The sequence below is a fragment of the Nycticebus coucang genome, chromosome 3, assembly GCF_027406575.1.
Source record: "Nycticebus coucang isolate mNycCou1 chromosome 3, mNycCou1.pri, whole genome shotgun sequence".
NCBI classification, from domain to species: Eukaryota; Metazoa; Chordata; class Mammalia; order Primates; family Lorisidae; genus Nycticebus; species Nycticebus coucang.
Window position 1 is genome coordinate 87,486,204 of NC_069782.1, and position 16,997 is coordinate 87,503,200.

The 16,997-nt window shown below is 38.5% G+C and overlaps 1 protein-coding gene across 1 annotated transcript in view; it reads left to right on the forward strand.

Moving 5' to 3' along the window:
• DYDC1 (DPY30 domain containing 1) overlaps positions 1–14,420 on the forward strand; it is a 23,675-nt gene extending 9,255 nt beyond the window's left edge. Inside the window, exons 5-8 of the mRNA XM_053584921.1 lie at positions 6,091–6,183; positions 10,860–10,916; positions 11,695–11,799; positions 14,340–14,420. Of these exons, the coding sequence (XP_053440896.1) occupies positions 6,091–6,183; positions 10,860–10,916; positions 11,695–11,799; positions 14,340–14,369 (285 nt within the window). The 3' untranslated portion in view covers positions 14,370–14,420. The remainder of the gene's footprint in view (positions 1–6,090; positions 6,184–10,859; positions 10,917–11,694; positions 11,800–14,339) is intronic.
• Positions 14,421–16,997: the final 2,577 nt, after the last annotated feature.

Sequence of the window (16,997 nt, forward strand, 5' to 3'; positions counted from 1 at the left end):
CTATATACATATAATTGAAATTGAGCTCTTAGAAGGCATTTGTAATTCTAATTCTAATCTAATTCTATTAGATTTTTCTCTGGATATTTGCCTTTTAACATGTCATTACCTTATAGATGAATCACTTCCATTTGAAGGTTGGTGGAAACTTTTTACCTGCACAGTTTTAAATGGATTTTGAAATAGGGGAATTTCCTGTGCACTTACATTGAGACCTAACAAACACTCTGGAATTATAGTCTGAGATTAGAAAATATACTCCTTGCCAATTTGTGTGGAAATGGAGATCTAATACCTTGTTTTAGTGTTTGACAGCACTGAACGTGTATAAAGCAGCTTGACATTACTCGTGACTCAAATGACATGAGTTGTTGAAGTGACTTTACGGTGGTGTAACTTTTACATATGAGTGGTGTTTTGCCTTGTAATTTTAGGTGGAAATTAAGATATACTATTTAGTCTGCTGCAAAAGCTAATTTCCAAAGCCACTTAATGTTTGATAATAATGGTTGAGAGTGGTTCTTCTCATTAAGAAAAATTTAAGTCTTGCATACTAATAACCTATTTGAGGAAGAAATCAAGAAAATAGTTCTGTTTATAATAGCATCAAAAAGAGTAAAATACCTAGGAATAAATTTTACCAAGGAAGTGAAAGATCTGTTTGTTAAAAACGATGAAACAATAATGAAAAGATTAAAGAAGACACAAATATATGGAAAGATATTCTGTCTTCATTGATTGGGGGAGTGATTATTTTTAAAATGTCTGTACAACTTAAAGCAATCTACTGATTCAACTTAATCTCTACAAAAATTCCAACGGTATTTGTTGCAGAAATAGGAAAAAGAAATTTACAGAGAACCACAAAATACCCTGAATAGCCAAAGCAACCCTGAGAAGGAAAAAAAAGAAAGTCAGAAGCATCATATGACCTGATTCAAAGTTATATCACAAAGCCACAGTCATTAAAGCAATATGGTGCTGGATTGGCTGGAACAATGGAACAGAATATAGAGACCAGGAGTAAAGCCAAGGCATATACAGTCAGTTTTTGATAAGGCCTGTAAGAAGATATAATAGGGAAAGGACAGTCTCTTCAATAAATAGTGTTAGAACAACTGGATATCCACAAAAGAACAAAACCCAATCCTTGTCTTACAGCATACAAAACCATAAATTCCAAAATGTCAGACCTGAAACTGTAAGACATAGTATGGGAAAAGCTTCTTGATATTGGCATCAGTAATGTTTTTTTGGATATCACACCAAAAGCATTAGAAATAAAAACAAAATAAACAAGTGGGATTAGATAAAATTAAAATGCTTCTGCACAGCAAAGGAAACAATCAACTAAAGAAAAGGCAGCCTGTGGATTGCTTGGAAGAAAACATTTGTGAACCATATATATGTAAGGTGTTAATATCTATCTAAAATATACACATATAAGGAGTTCAAACTGAATAGCAAAAAAAAAAGAGTTACCCAATAAAAAAATGGGCAAAGGACCTGAATAGAGATTTCTCCAAAGATGTAAAAATGGCCGACAGTGAAAAGATGCTCAATATTAGGCCAGGTATGGTTGCTCATGTCTGTAATCCCAGCACTCTGGGAGGCTGAGGCAGGTGGATCTCTTGAGCTCAAGGGTTCAAGACCAGCGAGAAGGGTTTAGATCTAGTCTCTAAAATTAGCCGGGCATTGTGGCAGGTGCCAGTAGTCCCAGCTACTCAAGAGGCTGAGGCAGGAAGATCGTTTGATCAGTTTGAGGTTGCTGTGAGCTATGAAGCCAGGGCACTCTACCAAGGGCAAGAAAGTGAGACTCTATCTTAAAAAAAAAAAAAAAGATGCTTAATATCACTAATCATCAGGGAAATGCAAATCAAATCACTGTGAGACACCACCTTACACTTGTTAGGATGGCTGTCATCAAAAAGAGAAGAGATGACAAGTGTTGGTGCAGGGGGGCAGAAAAGGGAACTCTGTACGTTGTTGGTGAGAGTAGACTGGTGCAGCCATTATGAAAAACAGTATGTCAAAAAGTTAAGGATAGAACTACCCTATGACCATCAATCCCTCTTCTGGGGGTATATCCAGAGGAAATGAAATCAGCACCTCATAGATATTATCTACACTGCATGTCCATTGCAGCATTATTAGCAATACTAGAATCACAGAAATAATTTAAATGTCTGTTGAAGGATGACTGGATAAACAATTGTGACATCTATATCATGTATATCACATATATATATCTCATATATATGTATCATATGTATGCACATATAAAGCTTTATATAAGGAGGTCCTGCCGTTTGTGACATCAGTGAAACTGAGCTCATTATGTTAAGTGAGATAAGCCAGACCCAGAACGAAAAATGTTGAAATCTTAAAAAAAAAAAAAAAAGGTTGAATACATAGAAAATAGAGGTGGTTATCAGAGGTAGGGTTGGGAGTGGGAAGGGAGGATGAGGAGATTTAGATCAAAAGGCACATAACTGTAGTTGTGCAGGATGAGGAGATACAGAGATCTGAGGTACAGCATAAGGATGATAGCGAATAGTATTATATCCTGGAAAATGTGTCAGAGTGTGTTTTAGGTGCTGTTACCATAAAAAAGTAACTGCGAGATGACAAGCATGTTGAGTTGCTTACCTGTAGTAATCTTTTCACTATACATGTATATCAAGACATCATGTTGTATAGACCTTAAATTTACAAAATAAAAAAAATTAAACTTGGTCCTGAGCTCAAAAATTCACAGTGAAACACTACCATTGTTCAGTAATGGTACTGCTGTATGGTAGGGCAAGTCAGGATCTATTTAGCTTCTTTTTCTTATTGCAATTCACAGAACTAAAGATGGTCAGGTTTTCAAGAGTGACTGAAGGTCACAGTTGACATTACTAGCTCATTAACATATGATAGATTCAAATATTCTCTACAGAGTAGCTGCTGTTGAATTATATGATGAATACTCACAGGCTTTAAACACTCTTATTTTCTCACAAGTTTATAAATTTGTTAAGCTCATCTTTTTTTTCTATTTTACTTTTTTTTTTTTTTGAGATAGGGTCTCACTCTGTCACTTGGCTAGAGTGCAGTGGCACCATCACAGCTCACAGCAACTTCAAACTCCTAAGCTCAAGCAATCTTCCTACCACAGCCTCCCCAATAGCTGGGACCACAGGCATTCACCACTACACTTGGCTAATTTTTCTATTTTTTGTAGAGATGGTGTCTCACTCTTGCTCAGGCTGGTCTCAAACTCCTGGCTTCAAGCAATCCTTCCATCTTGGCCTGCCAAAGTGTTAGGATTATAGGCATAAGCCACTGTGCCTAGCCTCTGCACATATTTTTAATCACCATTGGTTATAACACATCTTAGCAGATTTCACTTTAGCTGTATTGAATTAGTGTTTCTCAACTTTGTTGAAAATATTCTTGCCTATAACTGTTCTGTTCATACTATTTGTAGAGACTAGTTCTTCTCTCTCTCAGTTAGTTTAAACAACAACTGAGCAATGTTTGGAACATCTGCCTACTCATCAAGAGCCAAGGAAAACCACTCCAAACCACTCCAAATGTGCCTTGTTTTTAATTTGACTATTGATGTTGTTCCCAATGTCAACTCTTTGAACAACTGTTCTCACCAGAAGGCTAAAATCATAAACAAACTTATTTTTTTCTGGACATGTTCTTTTTTCAGCCACTGAAATCAAACATGTTTTAACTCACCATTGGTAAATGTCTTTCCTTGCTTGGATAACACATTGGGTACTTGGAAGCTTACTTTCATTGCAGCCTTATTTTTATTTTAATTTTTTTGTGAAGAAATTCTGCTGTGATAATTCTGTTTTAAATTTTCTAATTTTTCTGACCTTTGCTTTCATGTGAGTTGGGAATATTGTGATGAGTGCTTAGTCAGGTAATGTTGACACTTCCTGTATTCTTTTAGCACAGTGTCATTGTATAATAAAAACTATATTTTGCCATTGAATTTGATAACAAAATAATCTCCACTCCATTTTCTCTTAAAAGTGCAACAAAGTTCACTTCTTGTTTTGACATGATGAATACGAATTTCAAAACATCAGGGTATTGTGATACAGTACCCAAAACACTGCCATAAGGATGTCATGAATTTATAGCATGCCGAGCAGCAGTGCAAAGCCATCAGAGTACCAGGCGTGGTCTAGCAGAAATAGACAATACATAAACAAATGAGCATGGTTGTGTCTCCACACAACTTTAAAAATGCTGGAATTTCACTGGGCAAGAGACACGAATAGAACCTTCTCTAAAGAAGACAGACGAATAGCTAGCAAACTTATGAAAAAATGCTTATCATTGCTGATCATCAGAGAAATGCAAATCAAAACCACCCTGAGATATCACCTAACCCCAGTGAGAATGGACCACATCACAAAGTCTCAAAGCTGCAGATACTGGTATGGATGTGGAGAGAAGGGCACACTTTTACGCTGCTGGTGGGACTGCAAACTAATACAACCTTTTTGGAAGAAAGTCTGAGAATTCTCAGAGAACTCAAATTAGACCTCCCATTTGATCCTGCAATCTCATTACTAGGCATCTACCCAGAAGAAGAAAAATCATTTTATCATAAGGAAATTTGCACTAGACTATTTAATAGCAGCTCAATTTACAATTGCCAAAATGTGGAAACAATCTAAATGCCCACCAACCCAGGGTTAGATTAAAAAGCTGCATACCATGCAATACTATTCAGCCACTAAAAAGGATGGAGGCTTTACATCTTTTGTATTAACCTGGATGGAAGTGGAACAGATTCTTCTTAGTAAAGCATCACAAGAATGGAGAAGCAGAAATCCAATGTACTCAATTCTGATATAAAGGCAGTAGATGAGCTAATACGACGGGGTGGGGAGGGTGCGGTTAGGGCAATGAGCAAGTGGGGAGAGGGGAGGAGGTAGTTGGTGGGGGAGGTCACAGTGTATGGCACATCTTTTGGGGGCGGAGCGCAATTTTAAGAGGGACTTTACCTAACAAATGCAATCAGTGTAACCTAATTCTTTGTACCCTCAATGAATCCCAAACAAAAAAAAATTGCTAAAATTTGAATTTCATATAATTTTTGTATGTCATGAAATATTACTCTTTTGATTTTTTCATCATGATGAAGGTTGTGAAAAAATGTATCCAAAGGTAACCCACACTAGACAAACTGTCAAAATTGTGTTATTGGTTTACTCGTAAGATAAATGTACAGGAAAGCCTTGAAAGTACTTGCATATATAATAACACCCAATATCAGATATGTGTGCCCCCCCCACAGTGGGCCAGCTATTTGCTCCAATCCTTCTGAATCTCCAGAGCAAACTGAATTTCCTATGTGGTATACTGATATTTCTAGAAAGACAATAACCCGAGTTATAACAGAAGGAATACCTAAACAAGTAAAAAAAAATCATTAATAACAAATTTTGCAATATATACACACATGTGTCTTTTTATATTTTTAATAATAATTAGAAATTTTCCATGTAGAAATACTATATATTTCTGAAGAATTATTTCTATGTATTTCATATTTTGCGTTGTCATGTTAACTTTAATTCTTTAATTGTTAATGGTATACAATGGGGATTTGTATATTGAACTTAAGAAAAAGTAATAAAATAATGGTAAACATAAAAAAAAAAAAAAAGACTTTGTTACTGATCTCTACCAGTGTGACATATATTTTGAGTTGGGAATAAATACATTGTTGGTTATCTGTGGTTTTAGATAATATATTTAAGTATATGGTTGTTCTACAGCCAAGCTTTGGCTATATAAACACCTATCTATGCTTAAAGAGATTTTGTATGAAAAAATTACCGTAATCTCATTTGTAACTTTAAAAACAGAGAAAATGACTTGATTTTGTACAATCATTAGCAATGAAGAAAGCTTCTTTCTAAAATTTTATGCTTCAGGAAACATTGTAGAAACCCGCAGTATTGGGTGGCTGGGACAATTTATTTTTGTAAGTGTCTGAAATTAGGTGGGTATAAACTTAATTATCTTGCTATTAATTTGACTGTAATCTGACATGTATTTCTGAATATTCAGCAACAGCTGGCATTCCAGATGGAGTTGGAAATGCAAGAAAAAGAGAGACAGAGAATAGAAGAACTACAGAGAGCTCAAGAACAGTTAGAGAAGGTAATTTGAAATTTTATAAATGTCTGTTTTATTTAAAACTTCTTAGAATCCTCCAACTGTTTCTTCTAGCTATTACAGTAGAAAGATCACGATATTTACACTCTAAAGGCTTGTCACACATTAGCTGTGTAACTTAGAAGGGCTCATAGCCTTTTTCATTCTTGGTTTACCTATTTCAAAAATAGGGATAACAGTACTATTTATATTATATTATATACAATATCTCATTAGACTTTTCTGATGATCAATTGTAATCATACACATGAAACTTTGCCAGTGGTAGAGTTCTTTTATAATGTTGATACCCTCAATATTTTAGTCAAAAGCTAGCTGTTTCTAATTATGGTAGCTGATGTTGATTTGAAGTTTAAATACTTAGTAATATTGAGGATATTCTGATCTCTGAGACAATAGAACATCTCTCCATCCATGTAAACATGAAAGAGGTAAAGTCTCCATCTTTCTTTAAGGCTGCATAGTATTCCATGGTATACATATACCACAATTTATTAATCCATTCGTGGAGCTGGAACATATTCTTCTTAGTAAAGTATCCCAAGAATGGAAGAAAAAATACCCAATGTACACAGCCCTACTATGAAACTAATTTGGGACTCTCACATGAAAGCTATAACCCAGCTACAACTTAACAATAGGGGGAAGTGGGAAAGGCGGGGGGGTGGGTAGAGGGAGGGGAATCGGTGGGATCACACCTGTGGTGCATATTACAGGGGTATTTGCGAAACTTGGTAAATGTAGAATGTAAATGTTTTGGCACAGTAACTGAGATAACGCTGGAAAGGCTATGTTAACCACTGTGATAAAAATGTGTCAAATGGTTTATGAAGTGAGTGTATGATGCCCCATAATCATATCATTGTATACAGTTATGATTTAATAAAAAAAAACTCAAAAAAAAAATAGAACATCTCTTCATGTTAGATGTATTCACAATAATTTACATTTTAAAATATTTTTATGTGAATTTTTCATGCTTTTCATTAAAAATAAACTGCAGTGTCCGGGTGCAGTGGCTCATGCCTGTAATCCTAGCACCCTGGGAGGCTTAGGTGGGTGGATTGCTTGAGCTCACAGGTTTAAGACCAGCCTGAGCAAGAGTGAGACCTTGTCTCTAAAAATAGCCTGATATTATAGTGGGCACCTGTAGTCACAGCTATTTGGGAGGCTGAGACAAGAGGATTGCTTGAGCCCAAGAGTTTTAGGTTGCTGTGAGCTATGATTTCATGGCACTCTACCAAGGGCGACTAAGTGAAACTCTGTCTCAAAAAATAAATAAATAAATAAACTATGCAGTGATTTATTTCAAAATAGTCCACCTTCATTGAGTGTGTCTGTATAACATCAAGCCTCTAGTTTGACAGGCATTTCCTGTTATCCAAAAAGTATATGTCACATAGAGCAAACTTCTGGTTGACTGAGTTTATAGCCACTATCTCTTACTCAAATGTCACTCCCATTATTTATTTCATTCAAATAAAAAAAAAGAAATTAAAATTGAAAATATAGGCTGAGGCGAGTGGATTGCTTGAGCTCGGGAGTTTGAGACCAGCCTCAGCAAGAGCGAGACCCAATCTCTAAAAGAAAAAAAAAATTGAAAAGAGAAGCAGAATATAAATATTCTATAAAATATTTATAGAATATGTTCAGTAAGTTTATTAATGCTTAGATGAGAGCATCATTATTTAAAGCAATTTTAAAAAGTGTAAAGCAGGAATTAAATTAAAAAAAAAGATTTTTAAAGGATAAATTCTAAGCTCTCTACATGGTTTTGAGAAGGACAGAGGCTGGTGTTGTCTTAATTTGAGTGTAAAAGGAGCATATGGACATGTATATATTCACACACATGTTTAAGTAGCCTCTTTCTCTTTAATTAAGATTCACAAAGAAGGGCGGCGCCTGTGGCTCAGTCGGTAAGGCGCTGGCCCCATATACCAAGGGTGGCGGGTTCAAACCCAGCCCCGGCCAAACTGCAACCAAAAAAATAGCTGGGCGTTGTGGCGGGCGCCTGTAGTCCCAGCTACTCGGGAGGCTGAGGCAAGAGAATCACGTAAGCCCAGGAGTTGGAGATTGCTGTGAGCTGTGTGAGGCCACGGCACTCTACTGAGGGCCATAAAGTGAGACTCTGTCTCTACAAAAAAAAAAAAAGATTCACAAAGAAATGATTAATGTTTAAGGTGATGGATATCTCAGTTAAGCAGGACTTGATCATTACGTGTAGTATGCTTGTATCAAAATATCACATGTACACCATAAATATGTACAACTATTATGTATCCATAAAAATTAAAGTAATTCAGTGACTAAATTGAAAGAGGAAACGGAAACCAGGAACATATCAAGGAGACAATGATCAAAATAAGAGAATTTAAAAGGATTTTTGCATTGAGATGACCAGATAGCTATATTTAAATGCTTAGAAGTCTATAGAAAGTCTTGTACTCTCAGTGAATCCCCAACAATAAAAAATAAAAAAAAAATTTTTTTTAAAGAAGTCTGTAGAAAGGACCAACAATTACACTCTTATACAAACGATAAAACAGGAGGAGAAGGGAGAGGGGAGGGGCAAGAGGGGAGGAGTAGAAGAGGGTGACTAGGGGGAGGAGGGGGGGCATTTGGCGGGATCTCACCTAATGTGCACAAGGTGAAGGTGTTCAGCACGCCCCCGGGTGAGGTGCTCTTCTGCAACTTGAACTTTACCTTGAAAGTGAGAACAATGTAACCTAAAAATTTGTATCCTCATATTAATTTGAAATTAAAAAGAAAAAGAAGGGATAGCCTGTGGCTCAGTGAGTGGGGCACCGGCCTCATATACTGAGGGTGGCGGGTTGGAGCCAGGCCCCAGCCAAACTGCAACAAAAAAATACCCGGGCGTTATGGTGGGTGCCTGTAGTCCCAGCTACTCAGGAGGCTAAGGCAAGAGAATCACCTAAGCCCAAGAGCTGGAGGTTGCTGTGAGCTGTGATGTTATAGCACTCTATTAAGTGCGACAAAGTGAGACTCTGTCTCAAAAAAAAAAAAAAGAAAGAAAGGAACAGCCTTTGCTTTGCAGTTCCAGGGTGATGCATTCATGCTATTTCATTATCTCTTGGCTCATGTGATCAGAGTCATGGTAACTTTAATAATTCATATTCCTACTGGCTTATCCTCCCTCACCTTTCCCCCTAAGCAGTACCCGTGCTTCACCCATTGCTCAGAGATGAGTCCCTTCATGTCATTTGCCATGGCCTTCTTGTGGCTGACAACACACAACTTAAACTAGCACTTGCAAAAGGAAGTTTACTTGAAGGATCCTGGTTTGAAGAAAGTGCTTAACACTCGAACTGTGAAGGACTCTGGCTTTGCAAACCTCTGGGGACAAGATAAGCAGATACTACCAGGATCTCACCTCGACTGCCCTCTGGAGGACAATGTCAGTCTCTCTCACTATGGCCTGGGGTGCTACACATGGGTGACGAACACCGTCCTCCATGGCTCTGAGCTTCGTTATGCTGTAGCTCTTACCATCCAGCAGTGATATATTCTATTTTTTTGTTTCAGTTAAGAAAAGAATCTTGGGGAAGGATTGTGACTGGTTTAGTTTGTGTGAAATATGTATCTCTGTGGCTGGGGGACAAGGTCCTTTAAGAACATGGGTGTTCCCAGTATGGCCTTGTGGACACTGGGATAAGAAGTTACCAGGAAAATTGACTGATCTTGGGAAAACAGTACCATATATGTCCCTGTAATTAGGGTGATTACGAGTCTCCCAACAGCCAAAACAAACCAGCTCAGGATCAGTTAGATCACTTTCTGACTTAGAGTGCAAAGATGGATGCCATAGTGGGGCTTGGCACAGCTAGAACATCTTCACATCCAGCAAGAGGCCTGCGTGGTGGGCAGTACATTCCTACCACAGTGTTCAGAGTACTGTAGGGGGCAGTGCTCGGGTACCATGGACAAGATTTATGCATTCAGTAGTGACTTGGACCAGATTAATACCTTCAGAAATATTTACTTCTTTCTTTCTAGGTGCAAAACTTCAAGTTCTCCTAAAAGAATTGATTAGAATTTTTATTTTGTCACTTTGGCTTCAGTTTAAATGTTTCAGTCCACTTTATTTCTAACAAAGGCTTATTTATTTATTTATTTATTTATTTTTGAGACAGAGTCTTGCTCTGTCACCCTGGGTAGAATGCCCTGGTGTCATAGTTCACAGTAACCTCTAACTCTTGAGCTTGAGCAATCCTCTTGCCTCAGCCTCCCAACTAGCTGGGACTACAGGTGCCCATCATGATGCCCGGCTAGTTTTTCTATTTTGAGTAGGAACAGGGTCTCACTCTTTCTCAGGTTGGTCTCGAACTTCTGAGCTCAAGCAATCCACCTGCCTCAACCTCCCAGAGTGCTAGGATTACAGGTGTGAGTCCCACACCCATCCTAAAAAGTTTTATTTAAAAGGTTTATGTTTAAAACTTGTTTGTCTTCTATTACTGTAGAGTATTATTGAGACTGTGATCTGCAGTTTTGTGATAAGTACGTTTGTATCCCTCCTTACAGAATGATAGCATTTTTGCTTTAAATTGATCTTCATATTATATAAAGCTAAAAATGCTTGAAAATTAAACATGGAATCAAAATGAAGTGTGTTCTAAATATTTTTCCATTTTTACATATTATAGCAGATGAGAATGAATGTGGAAAATATGGCTAAGAGTGAAGATATTTTACATTCAGAGGTGAGAACAAAATATTGTTTTATGTTACGTGAAATGAGTGAGTATTCTGGAATGTAAAACTTAATTTTGATGTGTTAGTAGCTAAATTTTTAATAAGGATGTCAGAAAAACAGATAGTCCTAATATATAATCCAATAACAATAAGTCATAAATATATGCTTTGAAGCAAAATCTCAAAATAAATAAAAATTGGACAGTTTTGTATTTATATTTTTATTATACAAACTAAACTATCTTAAGATATTGACCACATAATAACTTAGAATCATTCTGAATTTTTACATGTATTTTTGTAAGTTTTAGCATTTCTTACTAGAATTCTCTTGTTATTAACAGGTATTGGTTAATTCCATTAAATAAAAATGCTGCATTTTGATGTAATTTAGAAATCCTTTATCAAAATAGAAAGGAAAGTAATGCATTAATTTTGAAGGCAATTTTTTTGTTGTTGTTTTGAGGTAGAGTCTCACTATCACATGGCTATAGTGCAGTGGCATTATCATAGTTCACTGCAACCTCAAACTCCTGGGCTCAAGTGATCCTCCTGCCTCAGCCTCCTAACCAACTAGGACTACAGGCATGGGGTACCATACGTAGCTAATTTAATTTTTTGTAGAGATGGGGGTCTTACCCTGGCTCAGGCTGGTCTCAAAATCCTGATCTTCAGTGATCCTTCTGCCTCGGCCTCCCAGAGTGCTAAGATTTCAAGTTTAAGCCACTGTGCCTGGGCCATAATTTTGAGGACACTTAAATGGGAAAATGAATTTTATGATTATAGGAAGCAACACAAGATGCAGGCAAAACCCTGGCTGAAATCAGCGATCGATACGGAGCGCCTAACTTGAGCAGAGTAGAAGAGCTTGATGAGCCAATGTTATCTGACGTAAGTATCAAACGTTTCGTAAAAATCGGATTTTTCAAAAGCATAGGTAAAGCCTAGGGAAAATGAGGCCAGGGTTGGTCGACAAATGGGCCTTTTGCTTCATAGACTGAAAACTAGTTGCTGACCATATTCCTAACTGGCGTTCTGCCTTTTTGTGAAGTGTGTCACTGGCTTATCTATAGCTGTAGTTTAGAGCAGGTGTCCTCAAACTGCGGCCCGCGGTGTGAATTGTATTTGTTCCCGTTTTGTTTTTTACTTCAAAATAAGATATGTGCAGTGTGCATAGGAATTTGTTCATAGTTTGTTGTTTTTTTAAACTATAGTCCGGCCCTCCAACTGTCTGAGGGACAGTGCATTGGCCCCCTGTTTAAAAAGTTTGAAGACGCCTGGTTTAGAGTGTGAAAATCACAAAACCTCCCCAAAACATGTTTTTGAAATCATTTTGTGAAATATGTGATCTTTATATTTGGGGGGCTACCATTTTAGTTCTTAGTAGCAAACCCTAGAACCAAGTAAATATCCTAATGATAGTGCATGCGTTTCCAGCATATGAGTGCACTTACTTACTTTTGCTTATTTAACAAACATAGCGAGTCTTCCAAGTGCCAGGCACTGTGCTAGATGCTTTTGTGAGTAAGACGGAGTTCTGACCTTCTGGAGTTTACTGACCCAGGAGGAAACAGATGATTAGACAAACATTTAATAGTCATTATTAGAGTGGTCAGGTAATTTATTGTATGCTAACTAGTGTGCTTTTGAGGATGGAAGGAGGATATTAATAATAGAGGCATATCAGCAGGTGTAAACCAGGGCTGTTGTGGTAGGAGGGGTGGCAGTGGGTGACTTTAGTCACTGTGTACTGACAAGGTGGGGCAGCCTGCACAATCAAGGAAGCTTGGTCAGGGAAGGCTTCCAGGAGAAAGTCAATGATTTGTCACTCAGTGGTGGCATGAGAGGCTGTGGATAGTGTTCTAGGCAGAGAGCACAGAACATGTGAGGATGTAGATAGGAGGGGGTCTGGAGAGAGAGAGGCAGGAAGAGTTGTGGAATGAGGCTAGGGAGGAAGCAGGGACCAGACCACAGAAGGGCTTGTGATTCCTCCTCAGGAGCTTATATTTTGTCCTAAAGGGAGTGGAGCCTGATGTGTTCACAACTGCGTGTTAGAAAGACTATCTACCGGGCGGCGCCTGTGGCTCAAAGGAGTAGGGCACTGGCCCCATATGCTGGAGGTGGTGGGTTCAAACCCAGCCCCAGCCAAAAAAAAAAAAAGACTATCTACCACTGTGAGGGTAAAAAGAATGGAGAAGTAGGTCCGAGGAGGCCAGTGAGGAGGCTATGGTAGTAATTTAGAGACACAAGACTTTGACAGCCTGGAGAGAATGGTGTTTCCAGAAAGTAGAGTGGATGGGCTCATGCTAGTCCATTGGGAATACATTTGTATTAAATGTCTGCTATGATCTGGGCCTATGAAAAATCACTGAGGGTGTGGGCCAGTGGGAAAGGTGCCCTGGGGGACAGGGAAGGGAGACCTGAGCTAGTCTGGATGAATCCTCCTGAGGAAGTGAAGTTCAAGATATTAGCCTGAAATGAGCCCAGAGGAGGGAGAGAGCAAGACACTTTCAAGGGACTGAAATGGTCCAGGACTATGTCTGGGTTGTATGAAGCTAGGGGGAAGGGCACGATTCACAGCTAGAGAGTGGACAAAAGGCCAGATCTTGCTGGGTTCCTAAGTGCCTTGGGAGTTGTTGAAAGAATTTAAGGATTAGATTTGTGTTTTTATAAGGTGGAGATAGAATTGGAGAGGGACAGGAATGGAAAAGGGAGACCACATAGGAGTATTTCAGTCATCTAGACACAAGATGACTAGGGTTAGACTGCAGAGATGAAATGACAGAGAGAACTGAGTGGGTTTGAGATTGGCCTTGAGGATAAAGGAGAGAGAGGTCAGGATGAAGTCCAAATTTCCTCCTTGGGTAAATGAGGTAGGAGTATTATCATTGGATAAACTGATGAATATAAGAAGAGGAAGTAGGTTATTTGAAAACAATGGCTTCAGATGTTGCCTTTCAGGTGACTCTGAGATACACGGGTGAAAATGGTCAAAGACTAGTGCTGTGTAGTATGAAGCTACAGAACTGGAAAGAGGCCCAGGCAGGAGATATCAATTCCCCCTCATGGGCATGAGTGCTAACTGAAACAGGAGTGAGTAAATACCCAGGAGAGTGTGCAGTGTGCGCAGCCCCGAGGGCTTGGAGAAACCATTAGAAATTCTAACATTGAAGGGGAAGCCACAGGAAGAGGACCTCACAGGAATGAGAAAGCGTAGCAAGAGAAATAGAAAAATGGATGGGATAAGAATTATCACAAGAATATAATTTAGGATCATATCCTATTCAAATATTATTTCAAATTGTCTGAACCTCTCAAAAAACTTCGTTCCCATAGTCACCTAGAAATTACCTAAACTGTTTTCTTTGGCTTGCACCTTTTCACAGTTTGAATTGTATGAAAGCAAATTTACTTTTTGTTTTGTTTTTTAGGTTGCATTAAACATTGATCAAGATTTGTAGGAACAACCAGCCTAAGAGCAATAAATTTTTATGCTTGTTTCAAATTTCAAATCGTGAAGTCCCCAATTTGCATCCCACCCCCCACCTCCAAACTTGAATTCGACTTCTTGTTTTCCTCTAAAGTCAGCTTCACACATGGGCTTCAAGGGTAGCCTTAAAATATTGTTTCAGATCCCACAATGCAACAGGTGACTTGTGATTCCAGTGGGAAAATAGAGGAGTTTGCTGAAGCAACTGAAAGGGCGAATGGGAAGCGAGGTGACAAAGGACACATCTGCCTGCAAACAAGATTGCCCAAGAGGCAAGTTGCTGGTCTCTGGGACATGAATGAGGCAGCCTCTCTGTGGGACCCAGGAGTATTGAGTGTGCTTTAGATATGGCGTCTCTTCCTGGGAGTAAACTGCAAAGCTTTTCCCAGTTTGCAGCAGGTGATGCTTCATAGTACCACTTAATACACACGTAGGTGATGGGGTTGGGCTGGGGAAGGAGCACTTTACCACTGTCCTGGTTCTGGGCTTTCCTCCACCTTAGTTTGTTCATCCACACCCAGGAACAGATTTGGGGTCTTCCTTTCCCTCACCTCTCTATCCAGCTGGGCGTACAGGTTTCCCTCTTCCTCTTTGGAGTCTATGAAGTCCAGAGATAATGTAGGAAGTTTCCACATAGAGTGAAAATGGGACCAAACAAATGGGACCAAACAAAGGTTTGGGGTGCAAAGAAGCAGAGTGTCTTCCAGAATAATCAATAAGCTCAAATACCGGAGTAACCACTGAAGTAAAGATCTCCCTGGACACAGGATGCACACTCTTGGTCCCTTTGAAGTTTCAGGCTTATCCTTGGATTTGGGGAGAATCTTACTAAACCAAGCAACAAAATTCAAAAGAAAACAAATTCGTCATGGGTGGGCAGGAGGAAAAAATGTGTACAGAGAAATAAAAGTGGGAATGTCTGTAGGGTGCTTGAAGAATAGCTGATGTGTACAGGGATGTAGTGAGAGAGAAGTTCAGGAAACTCAACCAGATTTTGAAGCACATTAAATTCCAAGCTAAGAAGTTCACATGGTATCTTCTGACAATGGGTCTAGAGATAAGCACATTGAAAACACTTATTGGGAGTGGAAAGTGAGAAAGTGGTGTTGTGTTGCAAAGAGATGTTTTAAGATGCTTCATTAGTGGTATTTAAGATGGTATTTAGAATGCTGTTGAAAGAGTCTAGGCTTAATATAATGAAGGTCTGAACCTAGATTGTGGCAGCGGGAATTAACATCTAGTGAACACTTACCGTGTGCCTGCTATATGCCAAGCATTGTACTACGTTCTCATAGGGAACATATGGGCAAAACGTGGTGCCTGCTCTCAGGTCAGTCACAATACAGGGGTGGCCATAATATGGTTTGTGTACACTTTTAAGCTGTACGCTATTTTAAATTGCACACAAACTTTATGGCTGTGCTGTATGTAGAAGATGCAAGAAAAACAAGTGATAGGTGGGACACATTTCATAAGTGGACTTGGCAGTTGATTGGATGGGGGTGAGGGACAAAGGACAGCCCGGGTTGCAGAACAACAGTGGGGCACTGAGAGCTTAGAGGGGTCAGGCAGAGGTGCAGGTGTGGGCTGGGAGGGACCCCCTGGCCAGGTGGTGTGTAGTAAGGTGTAAAGGAGAAGCCCAGAGCTTTTGCAGGTTGCTCTCGCTGACCCCAAGAGGAGGCCACCGATTTGGGGGATACTAGAACTGACATAATCGATACGTTTTTTCAGGAGGTCAGCAGTTGAGCCACATAATTAATGTATGCATGATAATAACCTCACTCCACAGTGTCATGCCCTATTTTTAATGGGCAAAAGCATAATCTTTTGAAAATTAATTTTTTTTGAAAACCAAGTGAAACAAAATATTCAGCTATTAATGCATCGAATCAGGATTATTTTTAACCATGTATTATGTTATAACTATTTCTGCTACCACTAGATGTCACAAAGAATCAATTTTTTAAAATCTCTTGAGGCAGTCATTTCGAAGGACTTCTTCCTATACAGACAATGAGGTTTTCTAGTACTCACAAGTGAAAGGAGCAACTTTTAAATTTTAAAATTATTGTAAAATAGTGAAAATATTCAGTGGAGTACACAGACAAATATAAGACATGTATTTTATCTCAACCCAGATTTAACAAATGTTACACTTTTCCTTTTTAAAAAAAGCGGAATTTTTTTTTTTTTTTTTTTTTATTGTTGGGGATTCATTGAGGGTACAATAAGCCAGGTTACACTGATTGCAATTGTTAGGTAAAGTCCCTCTAAAGTGGCAGGTTTTTAAAAAATAAAATCTTACACTTGATGTTCTTTCTGTATCCCTCCTCCATCCCATTCCTCTCATTTCCTGCCCACAGACAGCCATTATCTTGAAATCAGTGGATATAATTCCCAGTTATATATCCTTAATGTTTCTATACACGTATGTATTTATTTATTCACAAATAAGATAGCTTTTGGGGAGTGAGATTTTCACTTAATGTTAAATGATACCCTTCTGCAATTTGCTTTTTTTTTTCAATAAGTGGGTTTTTTTGTGTTTTTTTTTTTTTTTTTTTTTTTTGCAGTTTTTGGCTGGGGCTGGGTTTGAACC